We start from the raw sequence: 18,990 nt of genomic DNA, 5'->3' as shown, positions 1-18,990 counted from the left end.
AAACATGGCATCTTGCAAGCTGACTTGTTCCCTTTGTTAGCTGTTTCTGCAAGCCTCTTCAACAGAAAATAGAACGTACACAAGAGTCACATAACTGGCACACTTACTAGAAAACTGAAGATGCTTAAAGAAAAGCAAAACAAAACCAACACACACTTCCAAGACAAAAGCAAGACTGCCACACGCAGAGAAATTTCTTCTCATACCAAAGATGGAAAAAGGCTAACAGAAAGCTGCTAACACGACATTAGTATCTTCTCATTATCCATGAGCATACTTCCACGGCAAAACGCAAGGCATCCACAGCAGTCTAGACTATGAGCTTCTTTCTGCGCAGATAAAAGGCTGCTTCAGGTTTCGTTTTTTTAAGGATTACTTCACTAGGTCTCTAAAATATTTCTCCAACAAGCACTGCTGATATCACTTTATGTAGAGAAACCATTTCGTAATATACTTTCATAAACAATGACAACTGCCTGAGTACATTCGTCTTCGTTCTCCAGAACACAAACAATAAACAGAAAAAAAATGGAAATGGGATGGAGAACAACAATGAAAAAAAAAATCTCAAAATCCAAACTCGGACAAATCGATGAAGAAAAAAACAATCATCTTTAAAACTCGTGTAGTTACTGATGATGTTTTCTACATTGCAACAATGCCAATACAGTTAATTCCGTGCTCCTATCCGGCGTGCGCACAAAACCAGAGTTTGTTTCTCATACTGAAAGCAACGGAGAAGTGCTTCACAAGCACAGGCATCTCCTATCCGAACTCCTAATGAGCCGGTAGTCATAACATAGGCACCACAACAAAACAGTCTCCAGGTGTGGAGGCAGAAGATGATAAGGACTGTGACTAGACTGCAGACAAAGCACACAGCAACGACGACAGGGTGGGTTAGAATGGACGCGTGAAAGGGACAGACGCCTCGGCACTCATCTTGCCTCGGCCGGTCGGCGCCCGCCGGGGAGGTTCGGAGGGGGTCATCGTGGGAGGAGCCCCCCTGCCCCTCCTCCTCCCCATTGGCTCCCGCCGCCCCGTGCCGGTGACACGGGCGTCTTTTGAAAGCCCAGCTGTGAGACCTAGGGCCGGTTCTGTCAGCCAGTCTGCCAGCAAAGCAACGGAAAAGAGACGCCGCTCCCACTGCTGAATAGAGGATGAAAGATTCGGAGAGGGCAGGTGCTACCAGCCCTGTGATCTGTCCCGCCCCCGCCTAGTTGACCGCGGGAGCACAAGGGAAGCTGTGGCCTCCCGCGCTAAGCCCTCAGGAACAACGCGCGGCGGGAGGCGGCGGGAGCGGGCAGGCGGCGCGGCGCTGCCTCCGGCAAAGCGCGCGCGAGCAGCTAAGATGGCGCCGCGTTGCGCGCGAGCGGGACTCGCGCTCTCCTTCCCTTTCACAACCCGCCCCCCCCAGGTCCCGCCGCCTTCGCTCCGTCGACCGAGCCGGGCCCCACCTTGCCGAAGTGCGCAGCCCAATGGATGGGCGTCCAGCCGTAGAAGGAATCCTCAGTCGCCAAGTCGGAGCGGGGCGAACTCTGGAGCAGAGCGCACAAGGCGGGCAGGTCCCCATCGCGGCAGGCGCGGTGTAGGGGAAAGCGCAGGGTCAGAAGCTCCTCGCTGGAGAAACCCGCCTCCGGGCCGACTCCCAGCGACATGGCGAACGGGAGGGCAGGCAGGGGAGGGAGAAAGCAGCAGCAAGGGTGGCAAAGGGAGGGGGAAGAGGAAAGGAGGGAGCGGGAAGGGAGGAGGAGAAAAAGCGGTCGGACGAGAACCCTTGTCTCGGCTGGAAGCAGCGGCGACTGCGGCTGCCGCTATCTGCTCGAGCACAAAGGAAGCGAGGCGGACCCACGCACGCCGCTCCGCCCCTCACGGGCGGGCCCGGACGCCCCTCGGGGCGCTAGGGAGGAAAGGCAGGAGGGAACCGTTGGTGGAGTAGGCGCGAAGTGGGGTTTGGCGGGCAGCGCGCGGTTGTTTCCCCTCGCCTGGGGCAGTTTTCTTTGCCATTGCCCGAGGTGCGAGGGCTGTGGCCGGCGCCCGAGGAGTCTGGTTTTGCAGCAGCCCCTGGGGCAGGGCGGGGGTGGCCTTTTCAGGGCCAGCGCCTGTGGGCTTGCCGGCGGAAGCTGGTCGGCGCGTTGGTGTTTTTGGTTCACTGCGGCGCTATCGAGCGTTCCGGAGCCTTTGCCGGGGTGGCGGAATCCTGAAGGATGAATGCGCTGGTGGCTTCCAGCGCGCCGAGTTGATCTTTCCGGTAGGGTTATTGATTCTCTAGAGCGCCTGTGCAGTTAGCGGTAGTTAAGGAGACAGGCTGTTTGTGTGTCTGCACGGAAGCAGATTTGGTGGAAGTGAGCCATACCTCATCCAGTCCTCTTCCAGACATCGAATAATTTTGTTCGCTTGAGCAGTAGTTCCCCTCCATAAAGAAAGGTCTCCTTGCTTGGAGCCCTGAAGCTGAATATTCAGCTGTGGTGTTTGCATGCACCACGTAAATGCTTTCAAGACAATTTAAGCACTTGGAGATAACGACGGTTTTGTTGCTGCATGCTGAAGGAAAAGCATGCTAATGTCTGATTAAAATGATGATGCCACATTTTTAATTTCAACTAGAGTGACTCCACAAAAACTAGGAAGCTTTCGTTGGCTACCCCTAGGTATGTTAAATCGAAAGTATTTGTGAACCACTGTTTTCACAGTGGCAAAATTAAATTGATGGTTATGCGTTTGCATAAATCTAAGTACAGCCATTTGCTTCTGAAAATTAAGGGATATTCTTTCTTAAATACACACTGTTAAGCAACACAACCTAGGAATTAAAGAACCATCAAGGCTGGAAAAGACCTCTAGGATCATCAAGTCTAACCGTCAGCACCACTGTGCCCACTGAACCATGTCACAGTGCTACCTCATCTACACGGTTTTTTAACACCTCCAGGGACGGTGACTTCACCACTTCCCCTGAGCAAAGAAAGTACAAAGTAATGTGTTTAAAAGTACCTGAGGACCTAGGCATTAAAAAAAAAAACAAAACAAAAACCTTTCCTTTAACATCAGGTTAAATTGATCATTAAGGTGTCATAGAATCATAGAACCAACCAGGTTGGAAGAGACCTCATGAAGTATCTTTTCCTTAACAGAGGAATTCTAGCTTTTCAGACAGTATGTAATTTTTCTCTCTTATGAAAGAGAAAGCAATAATTGAGAAAAATGTTTATAACTGGTTTGGATTTAATTCTGTCCATGAGAAATGTGTATTTTGTGATGGGTAGAAACCAGTATCTGAGATAATTTATTTGGTTTCCATTAATAATTACTTTTCTGATTGAACCAGGAGTTTTGGGGATTTTGGTTGGTTGGTTGTATTAAAATTCTTGGGGTGGGATGGAAGGAATGGGCATGAGTTTAGACTCTTGGACAAACAATGTTACCAGCTTTTGCTGAAATTGTCCTTGATCATGTTTTTTTATGCTACTCACAGCAAGTATGTATTGTGGTTCCTTGGGTGTTCCTCACATTTATCTGTCTCTTTTGGATTTTGGCAACTGTGTAGACACAATATCCAATTCTCAGAGATAAGATTTCCACACAATTTTAAACACCTACCTGCAAGCAGAAAGAACTGCACCCTGGAACACAGCCCATCATAAAAAACCCTCTTGACATACACTTCCCACAGCAAATAGTCTTCTTGTGCATATGTAAAATCTTAGAAAAGGAATTAGACGTACAGCATATGGACTAATGTTTTGGTTTTTAGTGAGGTGATTAGTGAATTCATTCACTGTAGAAAAGTGATGATACCGAGTGGGTGCTTGGTTGGATTGTACTGCTCTCATGCAGAGAAGGTGCTTTCCAGAAAGCTGTTCCAACAGCAAATAGAAAACTTGGCTTAAGATTTTCCTTAAAGTATCACAGTGATGGTCTAAGCTAGAAGCAGTGGGTTTAGACTGTAAAAAATACAGCAAAGCAAAATACATTTCTTGTGTTCTCAAAGTTCAGTTTCAGCTTGGAGAGTCAAGTAACATGGCTCTGTGTACCTAGAACAAACAGCACAAGTCTGGTATCTGGCATCTTGACTATGAATTCATAAAAATTTTGAACTTAGGTTTTAATTGCACTGTCAGTATAGAAAATATAAAGATAGAAAGCTTGCTTTCATAAATTTTTGTTTTGACTGGAGCTGTCTTCTCCATTGTGTCCTTAATTAAACTGTGGAGGCTTATTTCATTAGAATTTTTATCTGCAAATGGGAATAATTAAATCATGTGAGCAGAGGTAGGAAGCTCCATCCAAGTGCTTTGTGGTAAAAAAAATAACACTATGATATTAATATACAGGTGAGGAATTTCAATGTTGAGTTACTGCAGCTAATATTTCTATTCTCTATCTATCATTATACCTTCACCAAAATAAAATAATACTTAGGTTCCTGTAAAGCTGCGGAATTCTAAATCTCAGAATAGCGTATAAAGGAGGATGAATCACAAATAAGCTCTTTTATAGTTGGTGACACAAAAGCTCGACAAAGCAAAATGCTTTGGCCAGGGGAGGGAGTACTTCCAGCAGCAGCCACTTTTCAGTTCATTCCCTTATCCCATGCCTTACGAAAACACTCGTCTTATCTTGAATCTGGCCTTTGCTTGCAGAAGTGCGCGGAGTTTATCATCCTAGATGCATATCTGTTTCTGAGTTCTGTGGATTTTTTTTTCCTCCATATAAAGCTAGTCAGATGCTAAGACTTTACATCGGCTTGCCTCGTTTTGTGATTAAATAATGAAGGTCCCATATGACAGATTGGTTAAAGGAAGAAAACCCCAAACAAACAAAAAGCTCCAAACTACAGTTTATGTTATAAAACCGGTTACTACGGGAATGCCTGGTACTAAAAATACAGTTCCTTAGATTGAAAACAGGCAAACTGTTCCTTACGGTGGTGTGTATAAGCATCAACATAGTTGCTCACGTACTGTTTGTGTCTTATCATAACATGGAATAAATATTAAAATAGTGAGGATTATGTTAAATATGAACAAGAATTAAATATTCCTGAACTTGAGAAGGTTCGTATTCAAGATTTCCACATTTTTATCTTCTACTGGTACACAGAAACTGCCGTACCAAGTAATGGCAGAGGTCTATCTTGTTCCCTTGTAGGCACTGACTCTTGACCTTCTAGCACTCCCTGCAACATAGACAAGTAATGTATTTCTTTTAGAAAGGGGGAAAGAGAGTGCAGAGAAGGGAAGGGGCTGTGACGATGTCATGCACGAGTTCTTCGTGTGGAGCTGAACCTTATCATCTTAAGTTTTTGTGACTAGGTTCCTTGTTATGAGATCAACAATTTTATTTCCTTCAATAGCAAAAGGTCCAAAGTAGGCAAGCTCTCCTTATGAGACTCATGCCATTAACAGTCTGTAGCTGACGTACGACTCGGAGAGTCACATCTGTGTCTTATTTTCTAAGTTGTGAATCATTATCCAGGTAACTATAAAAATGTGCATGTTTTAATATTCTGCCTTTTCTTTTACTTCCTTGATATATTTTGTGTTTTATGTATTAATTTGTTTTAATAGAAAGTAAATTTAAATTTAAATGTTTTCTTTGAGTGCTGTCATATGTGAAACTGAGGACATGGAATTTTGGTTTTAACTTTTTATAACTTTTTCTTAACTTTTCTATCATTATTGTGGTTGGTTTCTGTGCCAAACAATACAAATCATAAAGATATTTTGGGCAATCTCTCTGTCTAAAAGATCAGATACATATGAATGTGTTATGTGGTTCTGACTTGTTTCTAGATGATATATTTGGTTTCCCTAACAAACACAGCTGCCATTATGGTCTGTTTGCATATAGGTTACGTCAGGAAATTGGCAATCATGGGTTAAACTGTAATTTACAACCATTTGTGCAAAAAAAAAAAGGGCAGTAATACATAACATTTGTGTTTTATAAACTGAAATTCTTTAGTGGGGTGAAATAAATAATGTGCTTACACACACAATAAAAAATGTTCCTGATTTTTTTACAAATCAGAAAAGTTCACCTACTAAATTTAGTAGCCTACATTTTTGCAGACCTATTTGCATTAATTTTGTCCTCCATTCTATTCCTGGTCTTTAAGGGAAGTGAGAGGCTTGGTTTCTGTTTCTGTCAGATCAAGGAGGTACATGTCATGTTTCATTGGGGTGTTTAACAGAACTAAATTTCCTTTAAGAAGGAAACCGGAAAAGACACAGGAGAGTTTATAGGCACAGCAGGGTGGAAGCAGAGATTGGTTTTATTTTAGCTAAGTTTCCTTTTATATTCTCTTTTGGCTAAAGGCTGAGAAAGAAAGTAATCTGTAAATGGGGACTTCTTGAATATTCATCAGAGTCTAACAAGTATAAATTTAGAAATGAAATACATTATTTTAAAGCTGTGTTTTGTAAAACAGAATTTACTGTCTGACATAACTGTAACGTACTCAGCTTCTTCTCTGTACCTTTCTGCCACAAATAAATTCTATTTTCCCATTTTTCCTTTCAGACAGGTTGAATGTGGAGCATTTTATAGTAACCTATACAGAAAGTCAGGTGTTTTTTTTTGTTAAAGTAAAGCTGTAGAATTTCATGAAATTCATACTTCTTTTAAGTTCTTCCATTCTTGTAGCAAGCTGGCATTTGTTAAAATTAGGACTTCATTTAATTGCCCATACATACATGTCTAGTGCCATTTGAGATGCCCAAGAGTATCCTTCTTCCCTGTTGTCAGCTGCTGCTGCAGAAAGGTATCAGTTTACATAGATCCTCTGCTATTATCTGCACAGAGCTAATAGATATCATAGTAGTCTACAGGGTTCTTAGGCTGCATTTGGTGTCTCTATTCTGACAAATGAATTCTCCTACATAAATGTCATTTGTATGGGTATGCCCAGTCACATAAGGAATTCCTCACATTTTATATGCTCCTGAGTCCCTGAAAAACTCATGTCTTTGGAGGAGATTGTCATAGAGCTGCTGTCTGCCTCCTGTATTATGCCTGAGTCCATTTCTGGGTCAGTGGGATATTCTGCTAGCTACTTGTGTTTCATTTTGTTTTCCTATCTAGAATCTTTGAGAGAGAGGTTGCAAAAAACCTAAATATATTTAAATGTATATTTATTAATTTATGTGTTTGCTTGTTTATTTCTAAAACAGTGACCTGTAATGAAAATATAACCTTTCTTTAGGTGCCATGAATTTACTTCGGCATGGTGGGAACTTCCCATCATTTTTTCTAGTGTAAATAGAGGCTGACTCGTCATTTCAAGGGACTTCAGATTTGCTTTCTATTTTTGGTTAAATTAAACCACAAGTTAATCATGTACCACTTGAAGTATGTTTGGTTTATCTGGATTATTTTGCTATATTCTCCTTTCTTCACTGAAGACCAAGTCTTCTGTTGCAATCATTTCTAGAAGAGAATAGGAAGTAAACATTACTTTTTCAGGTGGAAGTTATTAGGAGAAACAACTGAAATATTTTGTAAAACTTTATTTAATAAACTTACAAACGTTAATACTGAAGTAGTTAAACTAAGTTTGCACAGTATGTGAGGCCTCTGAAGGCACAAAGATCAGAAACTTAATAGCAGCAGTAGCTGCTAACATGGAAAAAATGTCGTGTGTGGAAACCCAGTAAACTGAAAGTCTTTTATCCTCCTTTTCAGTCCTCAGTTCTCAGAGTTTTGTCTGGCAAGGAAAGCAAGGAATCTGTCTGACTTTCAAATAATTACTGATGTATTACTCCATTGCAGGCTAGTAGCAAAGAGCAGCTGTGCCCTGTAGCCAAAGCCAGCTTTTCCCTTTCCCATCCCCCATTTCTGACTGCCTTCCCTGGAGAGAGCTATATCACTACTAAATAAACTAGGGTTGGATTGCAAGGCAAACCAAGATTTCATTAGAAAAATATTTACTCATGCATAAAGAAGCCCTTTTTAAAAGCTTCATTACTTAGGAAACGATGTGATTTTGTGAGTAATAAATAAAAACAGATTTGTTATGCTACAGTTGTAAAGCTGCCATCTTTTATGAGCCTGGGAAGAGTGACCTTATTCATCATAAGGCTTTGTCAGTTATGCCTCCATGCGACTATTCTCTTCTTGATCCATGTGAGCCATCTGGACCAGGTTTAACTTAGAGGTCTAGTGCCTAAAATCTAAGAGAGTTAATTATAGTTGTTGAATTTTTGACAAACTGCCCTTCTTTACTCCATATTTCTTACTAGTTTTAAGTGAAAACTGATATTAAGAGGCAAAATACCAGCATTATGGTAAAAAAATGTCCTGTAAGAAATCAATACCAAACCTTTTCCATTTATAGTTAGTCTGAACCACAACAATAAAAAGGTGTTTCAGTGCCCTCAGCTTCAAGTTCTGTGTTTTGACCAAACAAAAAGAAAAAAGTAAAGTAGGTGTTCTCAGCAGAGCTGCAGGACTGCCAAAAGTTGCTATCTCCACTTAGCTTTACATTTAAGATTAATGTAAATGTGACCTCCTGACTACTTGCATTCAGTAGATAACTCATATCTGAAAAATCACACGAATGCATGTAGGAGTCTTGCTCAAGTCTCTGTTTAAATAATTGGCATGCTGACTCCCTGAATTCCTCTTGATACTTCATTAGAGATGCTGTCTTCCTACTCTGTCTTGCAGCGGTGAGTACTTGCCATGCTGTAGCCCTGCTGTCCAGTGAAGAGGGAAGTGGCATGTTCACATTGTTTGTGTTATACTCTGAGGTATTTTGAGTTCTGAGGAATGCAAAACATATCATGAAAATGTCAGTGCTCTCACACCCTAAGGAAGACTACCAAGGGGCACTGCATATCATGACTGGGAATTCATAGCTGCTGGTGTGGAATCGATGTAATTGAGTACAACAAGCCTTTCACACCAAAGCAGACTTTCATGTGTTAACAACTGCATTACCCATAATTACTCTGTATACTGTTTTGTTTTGTGCTTGGATGGAGGGTTAAAGCAGTACATTTATGTACACTTATTCAAATGTTAAATGAAACAACAACCAAATCTGTATCTTGGTTGTATCTACATGAATGTGGAGTTAATAAATCATGTAACAACTTTACAGTTCAATACCCTGTAAAATCTTTCCATGGAAGAAACATTCAATAAAGGAGAAAATACCATGTCATCTTAGCTAGTGTTTGGGGAGGTTTAGTCCTGAATCATTTAATGAAGAGCATGCTCCTCCCCAGACTGTGATTTAATAAAACGATTCTAGTGCCATCTTTTTGTCAAAGAGGATGGTGCCGGCTGTTTCAGTTGCTCATGAAAGAGTGTGAAAAGACTACACTGCCTTCATTATCAGCTTAGATTTCTGGTTTAGCTAGCATCCTATGAGAGGAGCCATCTTGTGGTTGTCTCTTTTACAAATGTTCCTGTAATACTGCCTTGAAAAGATGAAGTTAAAGACACGTCTGTGCTTCTGTGGTACTTTTTTTTACACTTGTTTGGAACATTACCTTTTGAGTAAGACTTGACCTTGTACATGTTTTCACTCAAAGAATTTTTTTCCAGTCAGGCTTCCAATTCTACCAAATCTTTAGAATTAAAACACCACATCTCTCTCTTCATAGAGGATTAAATTTGGTATGTTTAGTCCCCAACTAGTTAATCCACACCAGTGTTTGCTAGTCCTCTGATCTCTTGCTTATAGCTCTAAACCATTCTCTCAATTTTGCTTTAAACTGCCATCAGCAGCGTATCCTCCCAAGTGTGACTTTTAGTAGAACTGTTTTTTAAATGAATACTAAGTGATTCATAAAAATAGAATCTTCATTTAAAAGTCATCCCTGGGAACTCTCTGCATTCCAGGCATGAAACTGAAGCATCCTCATCCTTTCCTTCTGGGCTTCAAACTTGACTTAGAGACACAAAGTTTAGGTAATATAGCAATGTTATTTCTTCGCTTCTTTGCTGATACACAATGACACTCAGCAGTTTTAGAGTCTGATGAGTCTACGCAGTCCTGAGTAGAAGTCACCAAATCTGTTTTGTGTAGATCAGCTCACTGATGCTTATATCAATTTAAGTATATTAAAAAAAACAAACCAACAACCTTAGCTAAACCAAAGTTACACATAAACACAAGCTTCTCTTATAATTTGTGAGGTTCTAATTGCTTTATAGTACTAAATAGGGTAACTATGATTCAACTTAGATAGACATCTGTCTACTGTAATTGTTAGTAACTGAAACGTCAAGGCCAAGGATCACTGCCATTTGCTGAAAGTACAGAAAAATGGTACAAATTTGATTTGAAATTTATAGTTTCTGGTAAATTTGTTCATATGTTACAACTAACAAACAAGCAAAGTCTTATTTTAGAATATGCCATTTTCAAATTATTTTATTCTTTTATGTGTGTGGAAAGACTGTTCTAGAAAAATGGAAATCTGATATTGGGGTTTGAAGTGAGACTAATGTTTATTCCTGCTGCAGCAGGAAGTAAACTTTGAGGGAAGGAGACCTATAGTCAATAATAGTTTTTAATATAGCTGGTTTGGGAAGGCAACTAGAATTTTGTTTTGGGAAGTTATTTGAGCCACTGGATTAAAATTAGACCTGACAGAATTTTGAACCAGAAAATATCAGTTAACTGGGGAAGAATCTGACTTTTTCTGAAAATGTGTGTGTGTATTCATTCAGAATTTGCTTTCTTTGCCTTAAAGCAGGCAGTATAACATTTTAAAAGTAATATTTCTTTAAAATTGTCAAATTTACTCAAAACATCAAAATAAAAATGAAATGTTTTTAAATTGTTAAACAAGATGCTATAGTTGCTTTTTATTTTAAAGATTTTACTGGTAGTTTTACATTTTCTCTCAAATTAAAAAGGCTTTTTAAAACTACATTCTTATTGAGATGGAAAAATATTTCAAGTGTCAGTCTAAATATGATCAAAATGTCAAATGATATCTCTGAGAGAATTACTTCATTGAACAAAACACCATGGTTGCAGAGAACATAAGCAGAGAAATCAAAGGTATCACAACATACAAGATTGTGGCATCATCTGTCTGTAAGATTGTATCTGAACTCATGTAACCAACAATAATTCTAAGGCATAATTATAAATATTTACTTTTAATTTTAATTACTGTTATCTGTGTTGCATCTAGTAAATGAGAGACTATGTAATGAATGAAATAGGAGAGGATCCTTGCTTGGGAAGTCAGTTAAATGCAATTGAATGAAAGTATCTTCCTTCCAGTAGTGATGCTGGTACAACAGCTGAGAGCTCATTATTCTGAGCATTAGAATAAGAAAGACAAAATATGTATGGGATCATTTTTGAGAGAATCTGCTGCTGTATGGGACACTAAGTCTTTAAATGAACATGATTCTGAAAAATGATTAAAATATCTTCCTCTCTGGAAATATTCAAGACCTGCCTGGATGCGTTCCTGTTTGACCTGGTGTAGGTGATCCTGCTCTGGTAGAGGGGGTTGGACCTAGATGATCTTTCAAGATCCCTTCCAGCCCCTGACATTCTCTGATTCTGTGAAATATAACAACTGAAATAATATCAGTTGCATAGTTCACTTGCCTCATTTTCCTATCTGTTAGGATACAAAAAGTCTTTTAAAAATTGAATCTCCATGCATTTCTGAAGATAATCATCCCAGTTGTCAGGAACCACAGCCTGACCTCTATCTCTGCATGTTTGAGAGAGAATTGAAGCAAAAGCTTTCTTTTAATATGTTTGCAAAAAAAGGATGGATATACTTGAATGAAACTAAAGTCAAGCGTAGATCCTAGACATATAATTCTCATTTTTCTTCTATGAAGTGTAGACATCCATAATGTTTGCTATTGTAATATATTCTGAGGAGAATAAATACACATTCTAAGAAATGTGGAATGTAATGAAGTAGTTTTCAAAAACGTCAGTGTATCTTCACTTAAGATAATTGAACTGAATTCATTAGAATTACCTGGATTCATCTTCCAGAAATTTCTTGTTGCTAGGTGAATTTGTAGTCATAGATACATTTTTCACCTAGGTCAGCACTACCATATTAATAAACAAGAAGTAGAGTAAGATTTTTCTTGGGTATAAGTCACTGCCATCCACTACTGGGGGACAGTTAAATGGCAGAATCTGGAAGAGAATGTTGTAATACTCACATGGAAATTCATATGAACAAAAAAGGGTTTTTTTGCCTGCTGTTTTTTCCACTTTGGCACATTGTGTGAGTGTCTAATTTGCTTGATCAAGACCTTTTTCTTCAACAGTAAACTACTGGTTTACTAAAAATAAAATGCTTTTGACACAGAGGGAGTTTTTGTACATCTGCGCAGGAATATGAGGTCTATTTGTGCGCTGAAAAGCTTTTACATATCACATGCATGGTACTGAATATACAGTGTGAGAGTCTGGTATGAGCAGTGATGTTTCCTGTGAATTTACCTCTAGAAGAGTCTTTTCTTTTTTTCCTTCTTTTACTCTGCTATTATAACAAGTGAATAGTTGTTCCTTTCTCTTTTTATTAAACTTAATCTTGAGAAACCTAACATACTTTTTACCATGTCCAGTAGATGTTAAACATGATTTAAAGCAGCTAAACACTACTAAAAGCCTTTTTGAACACCTCTGGTTCTTGCAGGCACCAGCTTGTGTTCCTCAATGCCATCTCTTCTGAAATATCTAAGTCCACTTCTGATCTAATTGGAAAGAGAATTTTCACTGACCTTGTCAAAATAAACAGAAAAGCTTTAAACTAAAATACTAACTTTGTTAATTAGATTGGTAATTTTGCTAGATAAATCTATGCTAGCTAGTTGGCTGGACTGAAGAAGTGGTTACAGCCCCAAATTCACCTGCTTAACCAATATGGTGAAGAGCTTTCCCTATGTCCAGATTCAGTACATTTTCTCCTGTATTTGCTAGGCATATTGTAATGCTTTTTTAAATAACACAGTTCTGATCAGAACGCACAAAGAGTGAACAGTGGCCTGCAAGTAAAAGCTTTAGGCAGTGCAAGCCAGCATGTTAACCTTGAATCATCTTCATGTAGTAGTTTCTATTCTTCATCAGCAGTTGCAACATTCTTATATCAAAATCTGGTGTCCTAACATGCAGATATTCTTTTGTTGACTGGGCTTTCTTTCACAGATACACAGACATTTTAGGGAGAGAATAATAAGTGTTTAATTTAAATTTGTCACTGCCATTCTTATGACACATCTCACAAGGATGAAAACCATTATTTATATAAACATAATTGTGTAATCCCAAAGGAATGACAGTGTGTTATTTTAAGCAATCAAGATATGAAAGACTCTCTGATATTGCATGTATGAAAGTTAATGCTGAAATCTTTGGCCATGCCAAGTTTTAGAATGACAAATAGTAATGTGTCTAAAAGGTGTTATCTTGTAAGAAACATGCATCAGTTTCTCCTTGTATAGGGAATAATTGCTTATCACAGTAATGAAATGGAGGGCAAAACTTGCAAATCAACCTTGACTTTCAAGCATGTGACAAGCTAAGAAATATCCAAGTAATTAGGGTAGTAACCTGCATTATGGTAGAAGAGGCTTAGTTCATCTGTTGTTAGAGATTTCTTGTGTTATCCTGGATAACACACAGTGGTCCAAATCCACAAAGGCTTCTTGCTCCTAATGATAGCAGCTGAAACCCACTTCAAACAGTTGTTGCTTTCTTAGAAAGTTTGTCTGCACCTAGGCCCATATTCACGGGGAAAATGAAGTCTAGGAGGACTGCTGGGACTCCATGATTCTCCAAGGTTTGTGAGGGTGGGTAGAAATGGAGCTACTACAAAAGCTGGGGGCATAGAAATACAGGGGGCATAGAAATACATAAAAACTTATAAATGTATTTTTACCTTATAAGGTCAAGAATCTTTGATACTAAATTTCTAATATTCATAGCGTAGGGCATATTATTACTGAACAAAAAAAACCCCAAACCAAGCAAGCAAACAAAAGTAGAAGCTACAAATCTGTTGTACGTTTGAGAGATGCTTTGGATTTTTTTTTTCTCAATGAAATACTAAGAAAATAAAGCTTCATGTGTGGATAAGAGCTATTTGGCTCAAATAACCCCAAAATTTGGTGCTATGATCAAACTGATATTGAAAGAGTTCCATACAGTTACACAGCACAATAGTCCTTTGCTTTCCCCAAGTGTTACATTATGTAAAAGTTTGGCAATATGAAGGCACATTTATTAACATGCTTTCTTAGCTTAATGTGGTTTATGGTTCGTATTTAAGTTTCATAAACCATAACCTAAATAATTACTTGCTTATCAGCATGTCAGAATCAAGCAGGAATATTTTTCACTTTAAAAAAAACATATTTCTAAATTTTTCTGTGTGGCCTTGGGCTTGTGGATTCCTGCAATTTCACCAGGTGATAGCTATTTTCCAAAGGAAATAGCACTGTCATGTTTTTCTCCTCAAGTTTTTCTGCTGCCTTTTAAAAGAGCAATGCAAGTGACTAATCGCCACCATTCACCTCACAGGAGCCCATCAATTTCACAGGTACATATGGCGTTAGATGTACGTGATGCTTTTCCCCCCAGCATCACCTCTGGTTGGTTCAGGCAGTCCACATTCATCTTAACCATCTCTTTTGAATTCCAGTCTAAACAGATTTAGATTATGGCACTCTTTAGGTCTACATCCTGCTTGGTTTTCTACACCTGCCACTACCATGGATCAGTTGGATCCATATCCACTCCTGGATACCTGCTATTTTAAATTAGTTACTCTGGCTTGGGTTTCCTGCTTCACTCTAAGCTGCACTATGTGGGAGCCAAGACATGTATTTGGATTTAAAAACATCCAAGGGTAGATGTAGTGCTCCACCTAAATCTGTTTCTAGACCTAGCACATGATGTTTTTGATGGTACCAGACAGTGGAATCAAGTTCATCCCTTGTGTAACAAAAGAAACATCAAAGACAGAAGCAGGTATATAGTGTCAAGAATCACTGCCCTGCCAGTCTGTCTTGGTCATGACTAAAGACTAAAATCTTTATGGTTCATTGTCAATGTCTATTTCATCCTCACTTTTCTCTAAAAATAGTAAGGAAAAGAAAAAAAAGAATGCCATTGGTGTTTTTTTTAAACAATGTAAGCTAAATGCATGTGTGTGATTTCAGTATTTGGAACCTTGTCTGGGAATCTGCATGCTCTCCAAAACATGGGATGAAAAGATAATATATTTAAATGTTGTGATCTGTGGGAAAAGCTTTACTAAAACAGGAATATTAATTCAGAAATTCAGTGGGGAATTGTAAGAATATCGAGGGACCAGGGATGTACTGAATTTAGAGCTTTCAAAAGGAGATGTAGCTAGTGGACAGTTTGGGAATGGTTACAGTGCTGGAGTGTCAAATGAACGTGACGTTCCCTGGAAATGAGAATTGGGAAGGAAGGACAATATTAATGGTTGGTTGAACCTTGCTTTGTGTTTCTCAGCTCTATCTACCTATTTGGAGTGTTCTGGTCAAGAGCTAAAGAGATCCACCAGGGCAGGTTTGGTATACTAAATTCCATTATCTGAGTTTAATTCAGCAGTCTAGATTTAGGACATGCTTAGCTATTTCCTAGAAGTGTTAGCTCAGTTTTATTCAGGACTTCCATGGTTTTACTGCCAGGCAGTTTAAACTCAGTTTCCCCCTGTGTCTTATATTATTGGACAGAACTCATAACTGTCAAGAGTTTGTATGATGCTTTATTATTTCTTTTTCTTGCATAACTGATGTCATTCTTACACAATATATGTACTGTAGTGTTACCTAGACTTTACATTGACACACTGCTGGAAATGTGAATGAGAAACCCTAGCACCCAGAAACATGCACTTATCAGAGCAAGTATGTCAAAAGTAGAAGCAGTGAGGGTGCTGATTCATAATTGGTGGAGCTCACCTAGTGATGGCTGTGACAGTTCCTGCTCCCAGCTGTCTTTTCCATCCCATGACATGCAGTTTTCCACCTTGGATGCAGAAATGGTTCAGCTGCTCGTGTAGCAGCTGTTGAATTTCTATAGTTGGCAGCCAAGCATATTAAGGTAACCCTAAATCCTTTTTTGCTTACCTTGAAACATTGCTTGCCAACTGTAGTATTTCAGCAGTGGTTCTCCAACTGAGACATGGTTGCATGGAACCATAAACATCTGGGGAAAGGCAGATAGGACTTTTATCAATGTTGAAAGCGAGTCAAGATGTTGCATGGAGGAACTTAAAAAACTTCTTTAAGGGTGAGGGAGCACTAGAAGAAGCTGCCCAGAGGGCTGTGGAGTCTCCTTCTCTGGAGACTTTCATAACCTGGCTGGACGAGTTCCTGTGCAACTTGATCTAGGTGTACCTCTGTTAGCAGGGGTGTTGGACTAGATGATCTCCAGAGGTCCCTCCCAGCCCCTACCATTCTATGATGCTATGAGAAAACAGTTGTGTTGTATTCAGGAGCATTTCCAGGCCCTTTGGTGTGAGTACAGGCCCTCACCTAAACCCAGCTGTGGATTTGGAAGATCTATAAATCCAGGACAAGTCTCCTCTGATTATGCATCAGAACTCTTAGAGTGGGAGTCAGATCCAGATTCAGAGCTAAGGAGATGTTTATAGTGTAGATTTCTACATGTGAATCACATGCTTATTGCACAAAAGGTTAAGCTTTTGTGCTTTGAGACCAGTTCTGTATCTTACTGGATTATATTCTCTCCTTCTATTGATCGTTCCAGGAATAACAGTCGATGAATCATATTTATCTCTCTATTTCTGAAGGTACAAATCACTCCTTGCCAATCTCTGCCACTGTACTTCCTTTGTCATTGTTTCTCTTTCCCATTTGTTGGTAAGACTTCTGAAGTCTGTTTGGGATGTAACTGTGAGAGACTACGTGTTCTCCTGCAGGAATCTTATGAGTGTTAGTAAATGGAATAGGTTTTTGCTCTACGTTATGGACACAGCTTCAGATATACCAGTTTGGCTCAGCATGCTAAGGCTGCGAGTAGAAAGCAGGCAATCTGCATCATCTGGTGTCCCTCATTCCACAAACAAATTGTCAAATGTTTCACCAAATCAAAAAAGACTTTTAAAGAGTACATAATGGCTTGCTCGTTTCTCTATCTTTCATCCACGTGGAAAGGCATTATCTTATTAATTATCCACGTGGAAAGGCGTTATCCTATTAATCATTCAGCTTTTTAAGAGCACAGCTGTTGTCTTGTTCAAAGTTATAGTTAGACCTTCGTGGTTAATTTTATCCTTTGGTGACTTCATCTGCCATGAGGTTGCCTCTATAACCAGAGCAGCTACAAGTCTCTTCCAGTATTGTCATCATTTTAATACGAAAAGAAATCTCCATGGGTCTGTGAAATGTCCCTTTATGCTGACCATCAGTACACTTCCTTTTCAATACTTTCCAGGGTTTTTCATTAGTTTGTCTTTTAAACACTGTGCTTCACAAGTGTGGCTGAAGTTAAACAGAAACATTGTTCAGTGAGAAAAGGGCTTCTGGTAAAACAGATGTCACTTGTAAGACTGTGTATTCCCTTCCTTTGGCAACTGAGACAGATTCTGGCTAACTTATCAGTGGGCATCCTGCCCTCCCAACAGATGGGCAGAAGTGTGCAGAGCCAAAAGCCCATCTATAGACAAGAATATGTTGAAGAGTGTATGTCTAGACACAAATGTTGAACAGGGTTTTTAGGCTGAACTTTTGTGCCTGTAAACAATCTAGAGGAAAGGGCAGCTTTTTAATAAAGGAACATTCCGTGTCAACATATGGCTGCTTTGGTGTTTAGAGCAATTGATAGTTACAGGAGAGGGAGATCATGAAGTGATCAGCATATCAGAGGGTTCACTTCATTTTTGGTTTCTTTCCATTGGGAATATCTACTAAGTTTCACAAAATTAGTTGAGGAAGTTGTGGAAATCTGCATTGTAGTTGCTCAGATAAACTTATGTAGTGTTAGAACATGATTTCACATATGATTTAGTAGAAAATTGAACTTGTTTCCTTACAGCTTTGGCATATTTGCCAACAACTGGAAGAATCAGAAACGTTTTTATTGTCACAAAACCATCTCACAAAATACAGAAGTTGTCACATGGATGAGTGCAAACAGTTTGTGTAGATTCTTACAATCACACTTCGAAACACCACTAGTTCTTAATAGGTTTTTACTGGAAAGGCAGTGACCTACACTACTGTAGTTGGGCAAGGAAATATGTATTGCAACAAGGAGATACATGCATATAACTAGGTCAAGACTTTTGCCCTACATTTTCCTACAGCTCGAAGTGCTCACTGATACACAGTCTATATACATGGTCTGCTTCTGCTCATATCTGTTGAACTTATATGAACTTAAGTAGGTTTAAATCAATTGTCCGGCATGTTAGATAAACACTTAGAGTGATAAACACTTATAATGCAAAGATAGTGGATAATACTAAGAAATCAATGGGCATCTATGTTTGTCAAGGCAACTCAGGTGCAGAATGTGTATGGTTTTTGCACGAGTGTGAGGGAGGAATTAACTTTAGATTTGAAGGAAAACAGAGGCAGGGATTAATAAACGGAGAGAGAAACACAGTATTTTCATGGGAGAGATGAGAACTGAAGGAACTTGTTGGTTGCTTTACCATACTGAGAATGTTACAGGTGCTTGCATGCCCTGGAGCATGAGCAGGTACAAAACAGGGGCAACAGAAAGTCTTCAGTCTGTATCATCAGTGCATTCAGATGGCTGCTGAAGATTGCCTTTTTAGTGGCAAAAGAGAAAATTCATGTTTAGGTAGTTTATGCCCTAGCAGAAACAATACCAAATGCAACAAGAATTTGGTAGTGTATGCATCTTCCCATAGAGGCTTGCTAGAGACTGTTGAGGTGGATCACTTACAACTTGTAATAAACAACTATCATGTAATACCAAGGCTCTTATGATGTTCAACAGCTGAAAAGTCATCTGTC

At 39.3% G+C, this 18,990-nt stretch overlaps 1 protein-coding gene and 1 long non-coding RNA gene across 3 annotated transcripts in view; one reads left to right on the top strand and one right to left on the bottom strand.

Annotated features, from left to right (window-relative positions):
• ANKRD10 (ankyrin repeat domain 10) overlaps positions 1 to 1,962 on the bottom strand; it is a 39,170-nt gene extending 37,208 nt beyond the window's left edge. The window contains exon 1 of one of the 2 annotated variants that reach the window (XM_064143740.1): positions 1,458 to 1,962. In XM_064143740.1, the coding sequence (XP_063999810.1) occupies positions 1,458 to 1,658 (201 nt within the window). In that variant the 5' untranslated portion in view covers positions 1,659 to 1,962. The remainder of the gene's footprint in view (positions 1 to 1,457) is intronic. The other variant, XM_064143741.1, reaches the window with a different exon arrangement.
• LOC135175518 (uncharacterized) overlaps positions 1,754 to 18,990 on the top strand; it is a 38,447-nt gene continuing 21,210 nt past the window's right edge. The window contains exons 1-2 of the long non-coding RNA XR_010302377.1: positions 1,754 to 2,251; positions 6,526 to 6,572. This is a non-coding gene — a long non-coding RNA (uncharacterized LOC135175518). The remainder of the gene's footprint in view (positions 2,252 to 6,525; positions 6,573 to 18,990) is intronic.

The sequence above is a fragment of the Pogoniulus pusillus genome, chromosome 5 (genome assembly GCF_015220805.1).
Source record: "Pogoniulus pusillus isolate bPogPus1 chromosome 5, bPogPus1.pri, whole genome shotgun sequence".
Taxonomy (NCBI): domain Eukaryota; kingdom Metazoa; phylum Chordata; class Aves; order Piciformes; family Lybiidae; genus Pogoniulus; species Pogoniulus pusillus.
The sequence above is the reverse complement of the archived record's forward strand: the minus strand, read 5'-3'. Positions and strand labels throughout refer to the sequence as shown.